The following is a 16,704-nucleotide window of genomic DNA, read 5'->3' as shown; positions in this document are numbered from 1 at the left end:
CAGGTTTGAGGACAGTGAGCGTGAGGGTTCTCAGGGAGGTCTTCATCCAGCACAGCAGCCCACAGTTCACATCCCGATTGGCAGTACAAAGTGGGCAGCTGGACATACCCCAGACTGGTAATGAGGGGAAAAAACAAACAAACCGAAAATGCAGGTTTGGGACCCGGTTGGTAACCGTCATAGGAGACAGAGCTCCTTGTATAAAGACACAGCTCCCCTTTTGCAACTTGTCTCCTCAGGGAGCAGCCTTCCCCACCCTCCCCCCCCCCCCCCCCCCCCCCCACGCTCTGGGCCCAGTATTGTTTCTGAGGTTTTCTTTAGAGCGGCTTTATTTCATTTAGAGGGGCTGTGCATGCTTCTCGTTTCTGGCCAGCTTTTCCTTCTGTAAAATGCTGTGGGATAGTGCATGTTAGGTAGGCTGGCGTTAACGTCTCCCATTTCATGGAGGAGGGAGAAGGGCCTGTGCAGCCATCGACGCCAGAGCAGGAGAGAAGAATACATCCTGCTAGGGCTTTGGCCTCAGCATTTGTATTTCATTTAGCTAAGAATTAAGTAGCCTTTATGGGAGGTGCAGGGTGGATGGCCCATCTGTGTATGGATCACACGTTTCTTCCAGCACATCCATCGGCACAAGCTTCCTTCTCCTGCATCCAGCCCTGAGCCAGGATCAGGGGAGATACGAAGCATGCTCGCTCCCTTTCCACCCTTTGAGCCACGATATTTACAGTTTATTTCTAACCCTGCTCTAGAATCATCAGGCTTGCAAACAAGTTTCAGGTCCTTGGGCCTGAGACAGTTAGGGTTTTTATTCTCAAGTTTAGATATTAAGTGTCATTTCACAGAAACAGCCTTATTCATGTGGTTGCTCATAAACTACATTCGTAAAACTGAATTTATCATACTCTGAAGTGTGCCGTCACAGGGCAGTAGTGGGATGGACTCCCACCCGGTATGCATGCGGTTTGGCCACAGAACTGATGCTCCGCCCACACATCAAGATATAAAAGGGCTAATCGCTCACATAATGAGGCTTTCTGCTCTCCCGAAGGTCCCAAGCGGCTTGAGAAAACAAGGAGAGACTGGCCTGGCTAGTATATAATGGGCAGGGGGGTTGGGGTATGTCTCCACTGTTTGAAATTCCCTCTGGCACCAAGAGTGGGGGCACCTGGGTTTGCCAAATGAGGGGCTGATGGGGAAGTGGGGAGTAGCGGGGCTTGGATGCTGTCAGAATCCAAGCATCAAATATGGAGTCAGAATCATTACAATTCACCCTGGATGTTTGGTTACTGAAATGTGCTATGATTCATTTAATTGAACTTGAACGTGTGTAAGTAAGCCATTATGGCACTCTATGAGGGCTGCAGTGTGAGGGTGGTAAGGGAAATGAAAATTCTACTAAGTGCCTTATATAAGAGCCCAACGCTGTGTATTTTGAGAAATGAAATGAGTGCTTTGATCACTATCAATAATGTCTGAAGCTCTGAAGGCGATAAAGTGTCTTAGTGAGGACTTTTGTTATCGATTTAGTTTGTGTAGAGACATGTGTGATCTTGATTTGTTTCGGGTATCTGTGACACAAGAGATTTCCAGAGATCCTAGATGGAGGACTGTTGCACCCACTGACTGGACCAGATGAACACATCTTTGGCAATGGCCCAAGAGTACAGAGGAATGTAGAGATGGGTTGGACTGTTGGCCAGGGCGTCCAGTGAAAAGAGGACTGCATGAAGTTTGGCCAGTTGTGTTGCCTCTTGGGTCCTGTCTCGTTATCAGGAACATCCCAGTGAAGGACTGAAAAGCAGCAGCTTTCCAGCAAATTCGATCATATATGATGGTTGGTGATGCCATCTATAAAGTTACTGGGTTGATCCTAGGGGACTCCTCAGATAGCCAAGGGGTCTTGGAAAAGAGGTGACCTTCTCCAGCACCATGGTATCCAGCCAAGGACCAAGGATGGAGGGGGGACCCTGTCCTACAGACGGGGTATGCCAAGGGCCTACGTTTGGCTCTGTGCTATAGCAGGGGGGTCTCGTGGCTGTGCTGAACTTTCAGAGTGCTGCTTCCCCAACCCAAGGCCTAATGGGCAGCAAGGGATGGAGGGCCACAGGTTCAGTGTCCGTGACAACCAGCCTTTGTTTCCAGGAGAGCCCAAGATGCAGCCAGCAATTGCACTCTAATGGCTTATGTTAATTTTTGTAATTACTTGAGTTCATGAATAATGACCCAGAGGAAAAATCCTTTTATGCTAGCCATCTAGCAGAATAGCTAAACACGCATATTTCTGTCTTGAAATAAATACACACACATGCACACAATACATACATATATATGTCTGTATATAAAAATCGTGACTCCATTTAACCTCTCAAAAACAGTCAAGATGACATCCTGACTACTTTCATCAAATAATTAGCCTTTAAGCTTTACATTTAGCTTCCCTTGGGAGGTACAGTACTATGAGTGTTTGCCTCCACCTCTCCAGGATTCCCTCTCTCCCTCCAGTAGGCTTTTCCTTCAGAAGCTGAGCAGTGCCACCCGCAACACCAACACAGGTCTGCAGTTTCCCGACGTTAACTTGAAAATTTCACATCAGTGCAGCACGACAGGAAGTCACGTTCCCTGAGTACCTCACACTTTCTGAATTAGGTACTTCTACGTATGCCATCCCATTTGTATCTTTTAATTCTCACAAAAGTGCTGTAAAATGTAAACTGTCTTTGCCTTCCACCAGATGAAGAAACAATAGTTCAGCAGAGTGACAAGAGCCTAGTAAGTTCCAGTAGTTGGGGCAGAGTAAGGACTTGGACCAAAGTGGAGCTGATGATTACAAAGTGGAGGTTCTTTCTACCACTCTAATGTATTAAACACAGTTATAGCAAGAATTAGGCAAAAAGTGAGGCAAAATGCAACAATTCTAGTTGGTTAAAGAGTAATTAAAATCGTAGAGCTAAAAGGAATTTTACCAACGATCTAGTCTAACCTCTTTACAGACTGGGAAACTGTTGGAGAGGTGTGTTGATTACCCGAGGCCACCTGAGTAGGTCAAGGGCAGAGCTGTGATTCAGACCTAGACGAAGTCCAGTGACTTTCCCACTAGAATACATTGGCAGTCCCAGAGCTGCCTCACTAACTTCGGACTTAGCCAGGAGAGCATGAATATTAATGATATTGACAAGATATAGCCATAGGTCTGGAGTGTAAGTATGTATTTTGCTAAGCAGCTTTGTACCTCACCACTGCCCTGCTTGTAAAATTCATCCAGGCATCTGCTATTTCATATCTGTAATTTGTTTTTGAGATCCCTCGAGGGGCTGTACGTCCTGAGTACAAATCAGCAGCCTAGTCAGGTGCAAGACAGAGCCCCCAGTTTCATACCAAGCTCTGCCTTCTACTTCCCTGCGACAGAGCTGGGTAACACTTTACTTTTAAGAGGCCATTAATTAGCACTAGATTAAAAGTACAACTACTTAAGCATTACTTGCCTTACCCACAGGAACACTGTAGGACTCCAGCCAAGTTTATCTTACTGACTGGAATAATGGAGTGTCCCTCTGCGGACTGTCTCTGGCTGGAGTGTACATTGGGATTGACCCTTAAAATCATTCAGGCAGTGCCTATCCCTGGCCTCTCAGGAAGTCCACAGCAATGTAACATTAGATTTCAAGTATCTTAGGAAAAGACTGAAACAATTTCTGAAAGAGTAGACACATGAATATCATTTATTAATTTTTTTTTCTTTTCTGAACACTTCCCATAGTGCCTGGCCCACAGTAGGTACTCAAGAAATACTGAATGAATCATTGCTCTAAAACCTTAATTTCTAAGTTGATTACTCAGAATGATAAAGGGAGGCAGGGACTTAACTAACCTGTAAGTAATCTGTTGCCTAAGAATACCGTTTTGTCCAACGTGAGGGGGCTACTACGTTAAGAAGACGAAGGTTACTGGAGACCTATCATCATTAGCAAGTAAACAGCAGCCAATTAAATAACTGAGGATATATTTTGTGTTAGGGACCATGCTATGTGCTCACAGCAATTTATACAATAGTAGACACATGAAATAGGGAGAGTGATGATAGAAAGGAACAGGTGACCAGGAGAGGAAATGCCTGAGTTGTGGCATTAAAAGTTGTGGCTGGCAATTAGGAACCCATAAAATAGGAAAGAGGGAAAGTATAGTTTGGAGTGGTTGGACCACCTCATGCCACTCAGGGAAGACAGGAACAGCTGTCACCTGTTGACTACATCCAAGTAGTTTTGCATCCATTGTCTCGTATTTTACACCCTTCCTGTGAAGAATCATTTCCATCATTTTCCAGAAGGGGAAAGGTGAAATGGCTTGTCCATGGCCACATGGAAGGTTAGCAATGGTTTTCAGAAAGTGTTCTGTAGATTTGCAAGTTTTGTTAAGAATAAACAGGAGGTTAGATGAGGGGATACATAAAGCTCTTCTCCAGGCCCACAAACCTGCTTCACCCAGAGCAGGGGTGATCTACTTGACATGATTGACTTGCATGTGAGACTACTCAACTAAGGGCACTGTTGCTTAAAAACAAAAAACAAACAACAAACAGAAACTGCTATAACTGAGGAAAACGGTGTCCTGGGGATGGACTACGTATGTGATTGAGTCAACACGGTAGGTAATTGAAAATTGATTGGACTAAGCACAGCCTGAAATATTCACATCAAAGAAAAAACTCTTCAGGAGGCGTCCATTTCCCACCCATTCGGAGTCAGCAGGTGCCTGCCGTACTTGAGGACCACGGCATGAGCGTAGTTCAGCAACGGGAAGCCCTAAGTGCTGAACAGCACTGGTGATAGCACTTGCCTCCAAAAGCATCGGCAGCTACAGGGTTTCTGGCCCATTTACGTCAAGCCAGCCCACAATGTACGTTTCTGTGCTGCAGACCCTGTGCCAGAGGCCTCGACCACTGTTATTGCCTCAGCAAGCCCCCCACTGACAGCAAAGACAGACCTCCTACTGCCAGGTGCTATCACAGAGAAAGTGGCTCTGATAACTACTGGAGCCATTTGTGATGCACTTTTAATCGGATCAGTTTCTTTTCAATTCTACGATCTTTGGAAATTGGATGCAATTTCATAATCAGAACACGGGGCTTTCTCCAGGTGAAAAGCACAAGAACTAATTCAACATCCTACCAATTATTTCCTTTCCTATTCTTTGGCAGCTATTACAACAGAAGCCAAAAAAGCAACGCTACCACCAAACAACAAACACAAACAAAAACAAACAAAAAAACAACAAAAAACAATTTTGAGTAGCCCAGCTCAGCAAATTTTGTTTCTTTGAAAAGCAGGGTGATAGCTCTTTGGCCCTGCATCTACGAGCAAAACATGCTGCTTAGCAAAAACAAAGCCTGAGAAGCCTTGTCACGATTTCCCTTATCCAGTTTTGGTCTTTTTAAAGACAAGACTTCTTCCGTTTTTGAACTGTAATTATAAGGATAACGCAAATGGTAGAGGCTCATTTCCTAACAGAGCGCTGGTGACTCTATCAACCTTGGGGGCTGATTCTGTACACCTGTGGGTGAGAGTAAGATTTGGATCATTTTTACATAATGGTGCCTTAGGCTGATTTTGGGCTGGGGTAGATCCTAACGCTCTCAAAGAATGCAGTGTCCGATATGGAAGCAAAGCGGCGTGGTACAACTTCTCTCTCTCCATCTCCCAAATCCCATATTTAATTAAAAGACATGAACACCAGCGATGAAGAAACAGTTATCAATTATTTAATTCTGATAGAGGAATGGAAATAAATCTCAAAACCAAATATTGTGCCGTCACTTGAGGAAAATACAGAATAAAGACCCAACAGTTTTGTCTTAGTAATGAAAATGTGATGTGCCCACATCTCCACTCTGCTGGCCCTGGCCTGTGTTATACAATTCTGCAGACAACTCTTAGCACAGGTCAGTGGAGAGAGGTAATATGAAAAATGATGAACTCTAGAGACTCTCCAAGAGTGTTTACTGACTATATTAGCATTTGTGTTTGTTTATTCCCATCTTTCTGTGCTTTGAAATAATTCCAGTCTATATGCTCCTATAAAAGGCAAGCAATTTCCAGGCTGAAGTCTTCCATACCAACCAACTAGGGTCAATCCATCCTCTGTCACATCTGCAATTAGAGACCAATCCAAGATGGCACAAAACCTCCAGAGCCGAGAGGTCCAAAGGGACTGTGTATGTCTCTTGGTGGCACTAAATGAGTGAGCTTTCACTCTGGTAAAGGTGAAGAGACCTGAGACATCATGCCCCAGGGCTGCGATGTCTGAAACGAAAGATGGAGCATGCACACTAAATGCAGCAGAGCTGAAGAGAAAGTATCACAGATGAAACACATTATAATAGGAGGGAAATATGGGACCGGGGTTAACGAGGACAAAAGAGGGAAATCAACAAGGACTCAGTATAAGGGCAAATTTCAAATACAGGGGCAGGAGGCTCTCTACTGAAGCCTCAGAAGTGCCTAAATTCTAATCAAACTTCAGTTAACCCCATATCATATGTCTTATTTGGGGCAATGCATGTTAAAGCTCTAAATTTAGGAAGAAAATAATGCAGAAAGAAACAAACAGAAACAGAAACAAAAGAACTACTAAAAGACAGAGCTTCTAAAATTCTAAGAGTAGCCAGCGGGAATGAAGACCTAGGCCAAGCGCACTCTACAATACCACCAATAACCCAGGAATAAGGGTGGGGGTGGGGGTGGGGGTTGGGTAGGGAGCTGGCTGGGAGAAGAACCTGTTCTCTCTTATCCCCTAAGGGGTGGAGTATCTTCTCAGATGGTAGCTATAGATCTTGATGCAGTGATCCCAACAGTCCAAGACCAACAGCTGCCCTTTAGGAGTGAGGGCGATGCCCACTGGACACGTGAGCCCCTCTCGAATGAGCACACTGTAGCCCCCGCCCTTGGGAAAGTGGAGAATTTCCTTTCGACTGCTATCGGCCACAATGAGATCGCCACGAGCATCCACACACATGCCGGCAATGCAGCGGAAATCCTCATTCTCTGAGAAAAAGTGGCTAATCTGGCGACCCAGCTGCCCATCGGGGCCCACAGAGCCAATGGAGAAGCCGCCCTCCAGGTGGTGCTCGTTCTGCCGATTCTCCAGATTGAGGCCCAAGCCCTGCGTGAAGTAGACGGTGCCCTCGGCGTCGCAGGTGACAAACTTGGGCCGCACGGCACTACAGAGGCAGCTGTATTTGACCACCCCTGCCCCCCGGTCAACAGTGAAGCACCAGAGCTTTCCACCTTCCACATCAGTTACCACGAACTGGCCAGATGGAAGGGCTGTGATGCCCCAGGGTTTGCTCAGCTGGCTCCGGTGACAGGCCACGCAGTGGCCATCCAAGGTGTATACCTTGAGGGAGTTGTCATAGCTGTCAGTCACACCAATCAGCCCCTGGCAGTTCATGGCCACTGAGAGAGGTGTGAGGTTGGGCAGATCAGCCCCAAGGAAGCTCAGCACAAAGCTGTCAATGCCACTGGGGCTGCGGCGGATCTCCTTCAAAAAGCCTTTGCGAGTGAACACTTGGATTCGGTAGTTGCCTCGGTCGGCAACCAGCACCTCGCCCTGACCGGTCACGTAGAGACTCACCGGGAGGTTGAACATGCCTGGCGTGCTGCCTTTGGCCCCCATCTTCTTGAGGAAGAGGCACTGCTGGATGTTGGCGGCTGGCTCGGAGCCCCGCTGCTTCGCAGGCGAGGCCCTCGGGCTGGCAACCACTTCCTCGGGGCTCACGTCCATCTCTCTGAACGTAACAGAGGTGGAGGCGGCAGAGGCTGCCGCCTCCATGGCCCAGGAGTCTTCCATGTTGACGGTCCGGGGCTTCTTAACAGCCTGCCCGATTTGGAGGGGGCCGACGTGGCCCACCTTAAGCAGCTCCACGTCCTGTAGGGTAAGCTCACGGGGCAGGCTGGCCGTGAGCTCCGGCTCCTCCTCGTCCGCGGTCTCCTCCAGGAGCGCGACATCCGCCTGCTTGATCTTGGCCAGGAAGTAGTCACAGCGAGACACGGCCTGCACCTCGGCAATGTTAAGCAGGTAACTCTGCTCCTCCACCACCTGACTGTTGGACTTCTCCACCTCGGCGAGAGAGCCCGTGAAGAACTTCCGAGAGCGGGCCAGCTCTTCCTGGACCCTGCGCTCCTCGTGCCCGTACTCCTGGAGCACTGCTTTATACCTGGCCTGGAGGTCCTTGGAGACCCCTTCCAAGGCTACCTTCCGCCGCTGCAGCTCCCCCATGAGCTCCCGCAGACGGGCCAGCTTCTCTCCGAAGTCGTGGCGCCGCTCCTCGGCCGCCTCTTTGACGGGGAGCGTACAGTGGCCAGGGGGCTGGTGGTCAGCCTCCCGGCAGGGCTCACACAACACCAGGCCGCAGCTCCTGCAGAACTGCCGGGGCAGCCGCCGCCCACAGGACCGGCACATGAGCAGCCCCACGGCCTCACTGAGCCCCGCCGTGTCAATGATCTTCAGCACGGTCAGGTTGTCCGTCAGCTGGGTGAGGCTGGTGATGCGGGTAATCTTGCTGCAGAAGGGGCAGCGCACACCGTTGATGCTACTGGCCAGGAGCTTCTCCAGGCACTGGCGGCAGATGGTGTGGCCACAGTGCAGGAGCTTGGGCCGCAGCTGCTCCTCTGTGAAGGACTCCATGCAGATGGGGCATTCCAGCACTTCCCGGAGGGCATCCAGGTTCAGGTGAGACGCAGCCGCTGCTGCGGCCATCGCACTTCCTCTGAGGGGCCTGCTAACACAGCCCAGGACCGAACAGCTTGGCATTCATGCTCCAGAGGGTCAAAGCCTGCTAATAAGAATAAGAAGCCATTACTGCACTGCCTGCATGAACTAATTCTCTCAAGAAACATCCAGAGAACAGCTACCATCTCTCATCCAGCCACTGACGTGTTTAACAAATACTTGTTGAAGTCTGTTAGGTGACCGTGATACACAGGGAAACGGAACAGATGCAGCACTGCATAGTAGGTGAGAATTCAGGTTCTCGAGTCTCTGATACTTAGTTGTGTGACCTTAAGGAGGTGGCCTAAACTTCCCAAAGCTCGGTTTCCCCATCACCCATCTATAAAATTGAAGTAATAACAGTATCTACTTTATATGAGTTTTGGAAGGGTTAAGCAACATGATGACTACGACGCACTTAGCACAGCCCGTGACCAGCATCATGCCTGATTAATGTTAGTGATTACTGACATCTACAACTCCATTTATATTAGGGGAAAAGCCTAAGAAAATTATAGGAAAGGACTACACACAAAGTTCTGTGGGTGCACGGTGGACGGAGTAACAGTTCCCAGAGGAACTGGGAAGGGCTTCCCAGAAACAGTGTCACTTCTGTGACAGGTCTGGAAAGAAACAAGGCCTTGTGGGATAAAGGCATTTTAGGCAAAGAAAACTATGTGACCAAAATCATGGAGCCTGTTTTATTATGTTATATAGAGTTCACCATGTCACATTCGGGGTCCTGGGAAGCATACAGGGAAACAGAAAATTCAAGTGATCCGTAAAACATTAGGTCGGGAAATACATGTATTTTTCATGCATCTATTCCCCTATCTACTCACCAGTCCACCCAACTAGGACTAGGTACCACGTGCTGTACTATACTAGGTTTTCAGGATAGAAATCCTGCCCTTCAGATCTCAAACTTTAGGAAAGGGGACAAGACATATAGGCAAATAATAGCCAAGGCAGAAAGCAGTAACAAACTCAGTTAGATGGAGGCTATGAGGCATCTACTCTAATTTGAAGGCAAATAGAATTTTCAGTAGGGGCTGGGGATGGCACTGGATAGGGCTCTGGAAGGGTGCACAGATACGTAGAGATGGGAGAAAGGGAGTACCAGACAAAGGGCAGTCTTAACAAAGGTTAGAAGGCAAGGGGAAGAGCAAGAACTTCAGGGTATTAGGAGAACCTGTTGCCTGTATACATTTGTTTCCTCATTTGTACAATGAAATAATACCGCCTTCACAAGGTCAACGCGAGGATTACATGAGATGATATAGGCAGTATATGAAATGCTAAGTTTTGGCTTAGCACCAAAAAAGTCTTAGATAAATTTTAGTTCTATTTTCTCTCATCCTTAAGGTTAAAACTGTGGGGAGAATGTAGGTAGATTAAAGTAACTGGCGTGATTATGAGAATAATTATAAGAAGTCTTCAGAGCCGAAATGAGACCTTTGGATTTCATTTTGACGGGCATGGTGAAGCAATGCATGTTTTGAAGCAGAGAACTGATAGGATCAGAGCTTGAATGGAGTAGGTGAAAAGGCGGAGAACCTAGTCTGGAAGCTGCTGCAAAACCGCCTGGGGGAGGTAATAGGGAGCCTGAACTAGACAGCAAGGGGTGGAAATGGAAGGAAGATGCATGGGAGCAATATTCCAGAAGTACAATCACTAAAATGAGTAGATTGAAGTAGGAAAGTGGTGGAGCTAAGATAACCAAAGACTCAAGCCCAGTGATTTAAAAACCAGTAGTGCCTTATCAAGACCATTTATTTTTGGCCTGGAACACCCCCTGCTTCTCTAAGTACACGCCATAAATACTCCCACCCACCTTGATCCACATATGCTCATGAAATAGAACAGAGATCTCAGTGCTCTGAGACTTCCGTCATTGTGTATTTATACCCCAAATTAGAATGAACAGATCTGGCAAGGTGAGGCATGTGGGTAAATTGCAGCCCTTCTTAAATGCAAATTCTACAGCCACATCTGTGCTGTCCTGAAATGCAGATCCTCAGCCATCAAGGAGAAGAGGAGGGCAAGTTAGCTGGGTTTTAAGAACAATGCAGCAAGCTGAGAAGAGCTCCGCAAATGCCATCAACTTTCTCCACGCATACAGAAGAAAGGGCGTCTATGCGGAGATGCGTACTAGATGCGTATTACAGAATTCCCCGTATTTAGCTTTGCATCGCGATCTGACAAGTACTCAACAGCAGACACACACAGTATCCAAAAGCAATCCAACCTCTCTGAAATCCCACTTCCCTTCTACTGGAAGGGAAACCAATATACATCTAGTACCTTCTATGTGCTGGATGCCACACTAGATGCTTCATATACTTAATCTCATTTAATCTGCCTCATGCCCCTATAAAGTAGGTGCTGTTTTTATTATCTCATTTTGCCATGAGGAAACACTGGCTCAGAAACACTGGCTCAGGGTCACAAAGCCCACACGTGGTGAAACCATGCAGTACAGATAACCTTTAACTTTGCTTAACCCAGAATTACTTCAAGCTTCCCCCCCCCCCCGCCCCCCGCCACTGGTGTAATAACACTTGTTAACAAGTGTTCTCCAGACCATACTCTGGGAAACGCTGTCTTATAGCATATCCTTTTCTCCACAAATAAGAAAGAACAATACTATTGTTACGGTATTCAGCTTCTATAAAATGGGCTATATTGATTTATTATCTGGGTGACCCACTCTCACACAGCAGCCTGGCAAACCATTATAATTCAAATCCACGTCTCAACAAAATGACACATTATCACGTATCATGAACCTATAAGGTCTCAAGTGAATATCTGAAACTTAATACTGACTTCTTAAATGCCATGGGTCTGGGCACAGTAGTTGAGAAATGCTGATAGAAACCTCAACTCAGAATCCATGCAAACCTTAGTTCTAAACCAATAGCTTCGGTCCCTTCTTCCATCATCTGGGACAACAGACTGAGGGCAACATTTGGTGTTTAGATCAAGAGCATGTCACCTTACAATGCAAGGGACATCTGTTCTTCCCAAAGCTGGCACTGCAGATCAGCTAATTAAACAAACCTGCCAACCTGTAAAAATACTAGCAAATTCTTTCCCCAGCTTTCTGGAATGTCGTACCACCTCCTTCAATTAAAAAGCTTCTTACCGCCCTGTCTAAGCCATCCACTTTGAAAAATGAATTTACTATGCCCACATCCATATCCTAAAATACCTCAGCTGCCTGCAGCTTCACTAGGCTCTCTGAGGCAGAGGAGAATGTCAAGGATTCCTACTCTAATGCTGGCATGCTTTGCCAGGAAAGCTGGAGCTGCCATCACTAAAGCATCAGGGATATACCTCAGACTTGGAAAAAGCCTAAACTATGTCTCCCATCTCTAGGAGCTGGGAACAGTGCCTTCAGTAGGATCCTAGCCCGACACAGAGCTCTGTGTGACAAGCAGATACGTTCCCTCTCCTCCAGAAGCGTGTATCTAACCATTACTGTTAATACTGACAGTGATTCAGATGGAAAGTTAATTCAAACTCAGTTTCCATGAAAGGGCCAGATGGGTGACAGGAACTGTCTAACCATCCCAAGTCTCTAAGTTAGCTGCCCATTTTCTGCGAGCTATAAAATCTAAAACCAATCAGAACGAACCCCCAACACGTTCTTTATAATAGTGTTGTCTGACTTCATGATACCTTGAATATGTTTCCTGTTGTGTCTTTGTACTCTCAACTCTTGACTGCTCACCTCAGCCCATGCACTCTCCCATCACTGTTCTGATCTCATGATTAATACTGCACATTGCCTACTGATACCAGGCCAGCTCTTCAGGTGAGAATCTACCCCTTCAGCTGTGTTTGCTTCAGCTGCCTTAAGACTCAGGAAAATTCTACAGTCCTACCCTAGCCTAATCCAGCCGTTTCTGGCACCACCAGGCTTTCCCCAGTCCATGATTTAAACAACCAGGATAGCAGGAAAAAACAAAAAAGCAAACAGAAACCCATGAACCCTGAAGTCAGACAGAACTGGGGTCAAATCAGCACTGTCATTTTCAAGGTGTGGGACAATAGGTAAGTTATTTAACCTCACCAAATTTGTTTTCTTACTTTACAAAAAATAAGAAATTAAGGATAATGCATGTGAAGTGCCTAGTCTGGAAACCGGCAGGTATGAAATGAAAAATTGCTATCTATCATAGTTTTAGTAACAACCAGCAATGGTATTAACAATAACAACAGCTTGTACTGGTATAAACCAAGCATTCAGTTTATAAACTACATTTTCAAAGGGTGACACGTCTTTCTTTTCATGACATATAAAAGCACGTGAAGATTAATAAAGAGACTGGCCAGCTTTGAAAGAATTTGATTGAGGACACTAGGTATTCATGCTAGAAACTGACTGCCACATGAATTCACAACTTCTTTTGCCCAGAAAATAGGCTTCTTCTACTCGGGACTAAACATGGAATGCTAGAATTAGTAGTGATCTCAAAGAGTAAAATAGATGAGTAAACGGAGATCAGGAGAGAGAAATCGAGAACTTGCTAATCATATGGCAGAACGAGGACTAAAAGACAGGAACTGGAGGTGACCAGTATTATGCAGACTAAGAAAGAGGGCTCAGGAATCAGGCTTTCTGGATTTCAATCCTGGCCCTACTGCTCACTGTGGAGACTTGGACAAGTTAAGTAACCTCTCTAGTTCTTGGTTTATCTAAGAAAACGGGATTTACAACAGTAGCTTCCTCACAAGGTTATTGTAAAGATTAAATGGGATTATGTGAATAACACACTTAGTATAGCACCAAGGGAAGCATACAATTAACTGTGCAGTATTTATAAGAGTGCAGGGGCAGCCACTACTCAGCCAATGAGAAGAAAAGAATACGCACTTTACAACAGGCATACTGTATGAAGATACCAAATATTCAAGTTTCAAAAGTAAAAGTTCTGAGCCTTCACCAAAGAGTTTTTACCTGATCTCTGAATCAAAAGATTAGAGATGCCCAAAGGCCGTACATGTGTCACCTCCTTGGGGGCTTAGGCCGTCAGCAGAACTGAAGAACTTCAAGCAATTAATTAAACAAATCTTTACTTGAGCACACACTGAGTCTAGCCCCATAAAAACACTAGGGATATAATTTTGAACAAACCCAAACATGAATAGAGCGACTTACCTAAAAACCAGAAAACATGTAAAATAGTACTACGTTTCCTTTCACAAAGCATAAACGTTCATCTTCCACTGCCACCCTCCTCTGGTTTGGCAGGGGGGTGGTTTTGCAAGGCTTATCACATTTCCTTTCTAAACTGTATGTATTCCTCTTGTGTTTGAATGGAATGCTGACCAAGTACACAACCATCTCCGGGCCCCCAATGGTCGCTCTCTGGGAGGTGCTAACAGGAGCGATTTTAACAAAGTCAGGGAGGTCCTCTCGTGACACCTGCCTAATCTTGTGTGGAAGAGGGTCTGAAGTTTATTTACACAGGGCGTTTAAGGTACCTGCCAACAGCTAAGAGAAACTCAACAAGTAGGAGCTTATAGGGAAACACAAGCATGACTTCCCCCCAAAGCTGTACCAGTCTGAGACATACAAAACAACTCAGAAGAAAATGTTTGTAGAAAAGGGAACCTCAGCTAAAGTATGTCAAGAATAGGTTAAACCAATAATAGAGTTTGCTGGAAAGACACTTTTCTTCCTCTTCTAAAACAGCAGGCGCTGGAAAGATTCCCTTATATCTTCCACAAACGTTTGGGTTAATACCAATGCTGCCAATGTGACAAAGAATCTTGAATATGGGAAAAACCAACAGTCCTTTCTCAGAGGACCTCCAACTCATCTCGACTCACCTACCCCTCTTCCAGTTGCTTTATCTACATACAACACATGTTCACTTAACCGTGAGCTTTTGATGAAAGGATCAGGAAGCAGATCCTGGGAAAGGTAGAGGAGGGGATGGGAGTTGGGGGGAGACTGGCAGGGGCTGCTTAGGGTCACTGAAATTTGGCAAAGCAACCCTCAGTTCCGTTCTAGCAATGCCTTCCTCTTAGAAGTGCTCTTATAAAACTACCATTTATTGGATGTCAGGCATCTTTTATACATCATCTCCTATTCTCGTAATCACTGTGAAATACATGTTTGTTATTCCTCTTCATAAATAAGGACACAGAGTCTCAAAGCTGGTAGGTAGTAGAACTGAGATTCAAATCCAGGTGTGTTAACTCCCAGTCATAAAACCACATCAACTCAAAACATCCGTTACGGTTCCCTAGCTGATGAGGCTACCACTGGCTCTAGGCAGTTTGGCTGAGAGGTTGGTAAAGGCACCTAGGAATGATTTTTAAATCAAATTGTTATACCAAAAGGACAAAATGGAAGGACTGTCACAGAGGCAGCATGTCAGTGTGCAGGGACAGTGATCTACCCAAAGGGCTTTGTAAACCTAACTACCAAACTCTCCAGACACAGGTGCACAGGGTTTAAATGTTGGAGAAGCCATTCTAATGAAACTAGTATAATATAACTTAGGAGTCAGACAGACCTGGGCTCACATCCCGCTGTGCTATGAAGCCTTAGGTAAAGCATTTAACCTATTAGTTTTCTCATCTACAAAATATGGAATAACATCTACAATGTTGGCAGGATTAACTGAGTCAATGCACATAATAAACAGTAAATGGTTGCTATTCTTATTTTTAATAGATTGAGGCTGCTAAGAAGTGTCTGTCCAAGGTCACCTAGTAAATTAGCAGCAGAGGAGGGATTTTGGACTTGAAGCCTCTGATTCCCAGGCTGATTCAATTCCTATCACGTTTTCCATAGCGGTGCGTATGACTATCCCAGCTAAATCTCTTGCCTTCTGATGCAGTCCTACTGTGTTCCTGAACTGGCTTCAGCAGTGCCATAGCTTGTCCTCCTGGAGCTGACAGAGCAAATGCTGTTACTCTGTCCCAGGGGAAAGAAACCCAAGAGATCATTTAGAACCAGGAGTTACTTTCCAGAGCGTGACTGCCTTCGGCTTCAGTCTCTGCTGTGAAGTGTTTTTTTCAAGCCAGCGGCCTCCACACCTCACCCTTCAGTCCCTAGCACCTCATCCCGTCTAACTTCAGGCTCCTCCCCTTATCTGCCCACTGGTCCTGGTCTAAGAGCAAATCCAGAACAAAGTCCAGGGCTACTCCCTACCTAATTGAGATAGTTTTGTCCCCTTTCGAGTGCAATTTGATATTCAGCAATACTCATGGGCAGTTCTTTCATTAGAGGGGAAGGGGCTGAGACAGTAAGACTAAGCAGGCCCCAGCAAGGAAAGAGGGAATATGCAGGGTTACAGGCTACAGAGATCTGAGTATGAGCCTAGCTCTGCCACCCTAGTTATGGAACCTTAAACAAGTCACTTCCCAAGCCTTAGCTGCCTCACGTGTAAAACTGGATATGGTAGGGCCTGTTGACTAGTGCTGTGAGGAAAACTGAGTAAGAAAGCACATATAAAAATTACACATTACTAAATTTTGCATGCTTGCTGTGCACCAGACACGAAGCACTCTGGTGTCTCTCACTGAAGCTTCACGGTCATCTATGATGTCGTCCTGTGATCAATTCCATTTTACAGATGAAGAGCCAAGCGCAGGGAGGTTAAGTAATTCATTCAAGATGACAAAGGAGGGAAGACAGAGAGCCAGGATTTGAATCCAGAACATCTGACTCCTGCGCAGAGGTCCTCAGCTTTGGCACTGCTGACATTTTTGGGCCAGATAATTCTTTGTTGTGGGGACTGACCGGTGCACTGTACAATGTTTAACAGTTTCCTTGGCGTCTGCCTACTGGAGGCCAGTGGTCCCCCGTACCCCAACCGTGTGGGCCGAAAACGTTTCCAGGTATTGCACATGTCTCATTAGGAACCCTCTCTTTAGAACCTGGTGCAGGACTAAATGCTCAGTGTTCCCCTCTTCCTG

General features: G+C 46.0%; 2 protein-coding genes across 7 annotated transcripts in view; one reads left to right on the top strand and one right to left on the bottom strand.

The window, feature by feature from the left end:
• Positions 1–16,704, top strand: part of ASTN2 (astrotactin 2) — an 874,784-nt gene that overhangs the window by 651,563 nt on the left and 206,517 nt on the right. The window lies entirely within an intron of this gene.
• The window catches only part of TRIM32 (tripartite motif containing 32), a 32,842-nt gene continuing 21,871 nt past the window's right edge, over positions 5,734–16,704 (bottom strand). For 4 of the 6 annotated variants that reach the window (XM_042912376.1, XM_042912378.1, XM_042912374.1 and 1 more), the window contains exon 2: positions 5,734–8,830. In XM_042912376.1, coding sequence (XP_042768310.1) covers positions 6,787–8,805 — 2,019 coding nt within the window. In that variant the 5' untranslated portion in view covers positions 8,806–8,830 and the 3' untranslated portion in view covers positions 5,734–6,786. The remainder of the gene's footprint in view (positions 8,831–16,704) is intronic. The other 2 variants (XM_042912375.1, XM_042912377.1) reach the window with 1 other exon arrangement.

Source organism: Panthera leo, chromosome D4 (genome assembly GCF_018350215.1).
Source record: "Panthera leo isolate Ple1 chromosome D4, P.leo_Ple1_pat1.1, whole genome shotgun sequence".
Taxonomy (NCBI): Eukaryota; Metazoa; Chordata; class Mammalia; order Carnivora; family Felidae; genus Panthera; species Panthera leo.
The sequence above is the reverse complement of the archived record's forward strand: the minus strand, read 5'-3'. Positions and strand labels throughout refer to the sequence as shown.